This window comes from Myotis lucifugus, unplaced genomic scaffold, assembly GCF_000147115.1.
Source record: "Myotis lucifugus unplaced genomic scaffold, Myoluc2.0 scaffold_157, whole genome shotgun sequence".
Taxonomy (NCBI): domain Eukaryota; kingdom Metazoa; phylum Chordata; class Mammalia; order Chiroptera; family Vespertilionidae; genus Myotis; species Myotis lucifugus.
This window is the reverse complement of record NW_005871205.1, coordinates 2497779-2503850: the sequence shown is the minus strand read 5'-3', so window position 1 is coordinate 2503850 and position 6072 is coordinate 2497779. Positions and strand designations below refer to the sequence as shown.

The window sequence follows — 6072 nt, the reverse complement described above, 5'->3', positions numbered from 1 at the left end:
GCAGCGCCTAGATTGCCTTGGTCACGGTCCAGCGATCGCCTACCCCCAGCACCACCTCCAGCCCCTGCGCCTCGGTGAGTCTCGCCCCGCGGCTGCTCCTCTCGCTTCTGTCACTGCGGCTCCGCTTTGCCTCAACGGGTCCCGCCGAGCGCCACTGCGCACGCGCCGCGCCGCTTCCCAGGCCTTGGCACTCGGCGGCCGCGAGCCCCCCACACCCCCCATCTTAAAGACGAGCTGCAGGAGCGACGGGACGTTGGTTTGGGGCCCCATCACTCTGGGCACCGCGCTCTAACAGCCCTCGCCCGAAGCCCCCTGCGGCATGCTTTCTTACGGCTTGAGCACTTCCTTTCGGGAGTGAGTCATTCTGGCTCTTCACCCTCCCCCTTCCTTTTCCCTCTGTTGCTTTGCTGCAGGGAGAGGACCGTGGGACTCCGGCGTGGCCCCTTACATCCATCCACGGCCGCGTACCCACACGCATTTCGTGGACCCGTATTCGAGCACCGCGCACCCGCCTTCAGGCTCGCTCCCTGCCTGCCTTCCCCGAGCCACTTGGCGTCTTCCCTGTGTTCTGTGCTGTTCGGCTTCCTTGGACTGCTGAGCGGTCGTTACTCCTTGGTCTTTTCCCTCCTTCCCTCCCCCAAGAAGCAGGCTGTGGTCTCTGCTTCTTGAACTTCTCCTCTTTTCCTCTATGGAGATCCCCAAAGCATCTGGGGCTGCAGGATGACCGATGCCAATTCCTTTACATCTTGCAGACATTTATGCCTTACACTCACTGCTCACGATCGTTCTTATTCTTGGTTCACGTTTGTATGGCTCGTTAGTTCAGATGCCTATGCCAGTGAGGCATGCTTCCAGCAGGAAAATACCCAGCAACCAGCCTTTTCCTGCTGGGCCCTTCTTTGCCTTCGTTCCTCACCCCGCCCCCACTCCTGCACACACTATTCTTTCAGGCTTTATTTTTGAAAATACTTATTTTTTCAAAATAAAACATTGCACCAGCCGGGCGAAATGGGATCTTTCATTGAAAAGTAATCCAGATGTTTTAGAGGGAAGCAGACCAAATGAAACTATGGGCAATTGGGAAAACCGTCTTGAACTTCCTACAGAACTGTAATTTTTTAAACTGTGCTGGTGGATTTAGTAGTTTCAAGTTGCAAAAAGATAGGCAATAAACACTGTGCCACCTTCCACTGTAAAAAAAATCGGCTTACTGTTATGTTTATATGTTAACTGGCTTGTAATTTTAACATAGTTTCCTGAATTGCAAAATTTTGTATACAGTGGTGGTTTCTTCCCCCCCCCCCCTTAAGCTTTCTTTTGCATTTTTGTGTGATCTAATTGACAAATATATCCTAATTCTAGAAGTGATTATATTTCATAGGTTAATTTACCTAGTGTTATTCCAGAGAGCAGAACTAGGATCCTTGGGTAGAAGTTCAGGGAGGCTCATTTCCAATGATTGTAAGCAAGAATTTTGTAATAATGAAGTGGACTGCCTTGCAAAATAGTGAGTGCCCATTGCTGAAAGTATTCAAGCAAAGTCTGGAGGCCTTTTGCAAACTCATTAGTCAACAGAGCCAAATATCAACAGTACAACAATTGAAATTTCTTTTGAGAGCCAAATTTTTTAAACTTAAACTATATAGGTAGGTACATTGTTATTAACTTAATTAGGGTATTCCTAAGGCTTAGGAAGAGCCACACTCAAGGGGCCAAAATGCCGCATGTGGCTCGAGAGCTGGTTTGCCAACCACTGGTCTAGGAGGTGATAGAAAGTATTCCTGAAATGGGGAGACTTCTAAGGCTTTTTCAAAGGTTCTGTAATTTGAAAATAATTGCCCTTCAAAGGTAGACAACAATTTAAGGTCCTCTGAAGACAAGTATCATAGGGATAGAAATTGAATATACAATACTTTATTCTTATATGTGGTAATTTATGCCAGTTTTTGGAAAGTCACTAACATACTATCAGACCATCTTAATTCACTCCACTAGTGAACTCTTTGAGGCTAGTGGTTGCCAGGATTGATTTTGTTTAAAAAGCAACTGAAGATTAGTAGAATCATGCAAATAAACTAGAAACCAGTATTATAGTGACATAATTTTTCTTGGTCATTGTTGAAAACATTTATGCTATCATAATATATGCACATCAAGTTATACTATTTTTCTTGAGGTGAATGATTAGTATACATTAAGACTACGTCTATGATTAAATTCATGCCACTTGATATGACTTACTTAGCCAAACTTGGTTATTTTAGAGTCTTTAGGTATGTTAATAGTCACTTTTGACATAAGTAATTAAATTAGTCATGTGGTAAGCTCAGTTGTTGAGCTAAATGACTGATATTTCTATATCTACTTGCTATACTAGCCTGGTTATTTCAGTTGTTTATATGTGGCCCAGGGTGTAAAGGAATCCTGGACTGATGTGTGTGTGTGTGTGTGTGTGTGTGTGTGTGTGTGTGAAACAATCAACATTATTAACATGACTGATGAGCCAATTACCTTTCCCTTTAAATTGTCTTCCCATTTCAGTTCAGCTGAGTCGTCTCCTGGTCCCTGAATTCTAGCCTGCGTTTCAGGATGCTGTCTGAATTGCATATATTTCCTGTTGCATCTTTTGCTGTATGAATAGGTTGAGTTGTTGGTTTTTTAAAAATGAGCAAAAAGAATATAGAGAGTCATGAAAGGAGAAACTTAATTTTGTAAGACTGGAAATTTATATTTTTAAATTAATTATAGTAAGCATTTTATTATATGTTTTTACTATAGGAATTTCAGAATTTTAATAGTGTCAGTTTTTCAGTATTCTTTCATTAGGGATTAAACAAATCTATTGATCACCTACTGGGTGTGAATGACTATTATAGATACTAATATTTATAAGAGATATACTTTATCAGGATCATGTAATCAGGGATAGGATGAAGAAAAAGGAGGGGAGAGGATAGAGAAGGAGAGTGAGGGAAATGATACTGTATGTACATGAATAGTCAGTTTGTAATGATAAGTATTGTCTGGATTCAGATGAAGATAAATTCACTAATGGCAAAAGTAATATCAATCTCCAAATCTCTTGCGTCTTTCTCTATGCCAGACATCATGCTAAGTGCTTTACATGGATTGACTGACTCATTTACTCCACAATATGCCCAAGGGAAATTGCTATTATCCCCATCTTACAGATGGAAGAAACTGAGGCAAAGAGCAAATAAGGAATATGCTCAGTGACACTCAGCAGTTGAAGCTGTAGTTTAAACCCAGATGTGTCCAACTAGAATCTGCCATCTTTTTCCTTTGTGGTAACCAAAGGGAGGTATACAAAATATCTGGCTCTTGAACTAGCGCCAGTGATGGCGAACCTATGACACGCATGTCAGAGGTGACACGCGAACTCATTTTTTTGGTTGATTTTTCTTTGTTAAATGGCATTTAAACATATAAAATAAATAGCAAAAATATAAGTCTTTGTTTTACTATGATTGCAAATATCAAAAAATTTCTATATGTGACATGGCACCAGAGTTAAGTTAGGGTTTTTCAAAATGCTGACTTGCCGAGCTCAAAAGGTTCGCCATCACTGAACTAGCCCTTCAAGGATGGTCTGACTTTCTATAGGTTGAGCTGGAAGCTGGAAAGTAGAGAATATTCTAGGTGGAGAAAGGCTATATACACCAAGACTTAGAGGCAGAAAAGTACAAGGCATATCTGAAGGACTTAGGCCCATTTGAGGAAGAATTTGGAAAGAGTAATAGGCAATAAAGGTGAAGAGGCAGCTAGGGCTGCACAGGGACTGCTGGGCTTAGGAGTGTGAACTTGATAGAGAAGATAATGCAACGTCCTCAGGGGTTTTTGAGCAGATATGATCACTGGTGTTTTAAGAAAATCAATCTAGAAGCTGTGGGCTAGAAGGATTGGAGAGAGGGAGAGGCCATGAGTGGATCCAGTTAGAGCAGTGGTTCTCAACCTTGGCTGCACATTAGAATCACCTGGGAATCTTTTTAAAATCCTAATTTCTGGGCCTCATCCTCCGGAAATTCTGTTTCTTTGTTACTAATGTTGTGGCCCCACCCCATAACAAAGAAACAGAATTTCCGGAGGATGAGGCCCAGAAATCAGGATTTTAAAAAGATTCCCAGGTGATTCTAATGTGCAGCCGAGGTTGAGAACCACTGAGTTAGAGGATGTTACAATAGCCCAGGTGTGAGATAATAAAGGCCTGAATTGGGAATGTGAAGTGATAATGGAAAGAAAGGGGCAGATTTGAGGGATTGTGGAGAAGACACAAAGGGCCTGGGGATTGATTGGGTATAGGGAAGGAGGAGTCAGAGATGCCAGCTCTAGCAATATATTGTTATTCCTAGATCATAAGTGTGTCCTAATTAATTGGCAATTTAAGAATTATCTCTTTCCCTCTGTTCTTTCTGCTATGAATTTTCAGAATGGATACCTATATTGATCTAGGGCAGTGGTTCTCAACCTTCCTAATGCCACGACCCTTTAATACAGTTCCTCATGTTGTGGTGACCCCCAACCATAAAATTATTTTTGTTGCTACTTCATAACTGTAATTTTGCTACTGTTATGAATCATAATGTAAATATCTGATATGCAGGATGGTCTTAGGCGACCCCTGTGAAAGGGTCGTTGGACCGCCAAAGGGGTCGCGACCCACAGGTTGAGAACCGCTGCCATACAGACACAGTGAACTGCTACAAAAATCTTTTAGTCTTCTGTAGTGCTTTATATTTCTCAGAATGTTTTTCTGATCATGATCTAAAACTTTCTAGAGGAGCCTTGTAAGTTATGCAAGACAGGTTACCAAGGTTAAAAGACTTGCTGAGGGTTATAAAACTGGTTGGTGTAAGAACCTGAACTAGAACTAAGTCCCTTGGCTCTTGGTCACATCTCTTTCCATGGTGTGATAAGAGAAACAGCATTAGTTTCTGATCCCGAGAACTTGACTGCCAGTATAGTAAAGGAACCAAGACTTGAGATACAATCAAGAATCACACTCTCTTTGGAGTTCATTTATATTGTAATCTTGAATACCTAAAACAGAATTACCCAACTCTGTGCAGATCGTTTTTAGGTAGTACCCTTATTTAAAGCCTTGGGCATTTAATGTCCTTACTCTCAGAAGATTATAAAATAGGAATGAGAAGTGGCACTGCTGCTAAAGACAGGCTCCTTATAGTTCTGGGAAATGATAACTGTGATGGTTTTACAGCAAGGGAGGAGGAAGAAAACCTGTAGATAGCTGTCCTAAGGAAAAAACAAAGCAGTTACGGACTACTTAATGTAAGGCCAACTACCCACCTAACATTCAGTATTCCCTCAGAGCTAATATTATATGGTCATATTGATGATCCTGAATATCATAAGAAGGTTTAATCTTGTTTTGTCTTGATTTAAGCAGTCAAGATTGAGTAAAGTATATTTTTAGGTAGATGTTCATCTAAGTTTCACCAAAATTTTGATGTTTAAAATATACATTTTAATTAATTGGGAAATTTATTTACTATATATCTTATTTCCTGTTTATGATGGATAAATAAGATATTGTTGAATTATATATTTCAAATATGACCCACACCTCTCTCCCTAAGCAGAGAAAATAAAATCATAGCAAATATGAAATCCTATATAATAAAAGGCTAATATGCAAATTGACCAAACAGCAGAATGACCAGTTGCTGTGATGCACACTGACAACCAGGGGGCAGACGCTCAATGCAGGAGCTGCCCCCTGGTGGTCAGTGTGCTCCCACAGGGGGGCTGGCAAGTGCAGCAGCGCGGCAGCACTAAGGACCCCTCAGGGGATGTCCTACTGCCGGGGGAGCGGGCCTAAGCCGGCAGGCGGACATCCCCTGAGGGGTCCCAGACTTTGAGAGGATGCAGGCCGGGCTGAGGGACCCCCCCTCCCCAATGCAAAAATGTCGTTTACTGGGCCTCTAGTTGATTTATATGAAGCATAAATACTTAAAAGTGATGCTTTTTAATTTTTTGAAGACAGCTTTAGAAACTCTTTTAAACTGTAGAAATAATACATGGCCATTATAGAAA

At 41.5% G+C, this 6072-nt stretch overlaps 2 protein-coding genes across 15 annotated transcripts in view; one reads left to right on the top strand and one right to left on the bottom strand.

Moving 5' to 3' along the window:
- EFCAB5 (EF-hand calcium binding domain 5) overlaps window positions 1-756 on the bottom strand; it is a 94843-nt gene extending 94087 nt beyond the window's left edge. The window contains exon 1 of the mRNA XM_023759493.1: window positions 469-756. Coding sequence (XP_023615261.1) covers window positions 469-756 — 288 coding nt within the window. The remainder of the gene's footprint in view (window positions 1-468) is intronic.
- The window catches only part of SSH2 (slingshot protein phosphatase 2), a 215751-nt gene continuing 209679 nt past the window's right edge, over window positions 1-6072 (top strand). For 10 of the 14 annotated variants that reach the window (XM_023759542.1, XM_014461614.2, XM_023759536.1 and 7 more), the window contains exon 1: window positions 1-74. The gene's annotated coding sequence lies outside the window, so the exon portion shown is untranslated. The remainder of the gene's footprint in view (window positions 75-6072) is intronic. The other 4 variants (XM_023759541.1, XM_023759533.1, XM_023759532.1 and 1 more) reach the window with 1 other exon arrangement.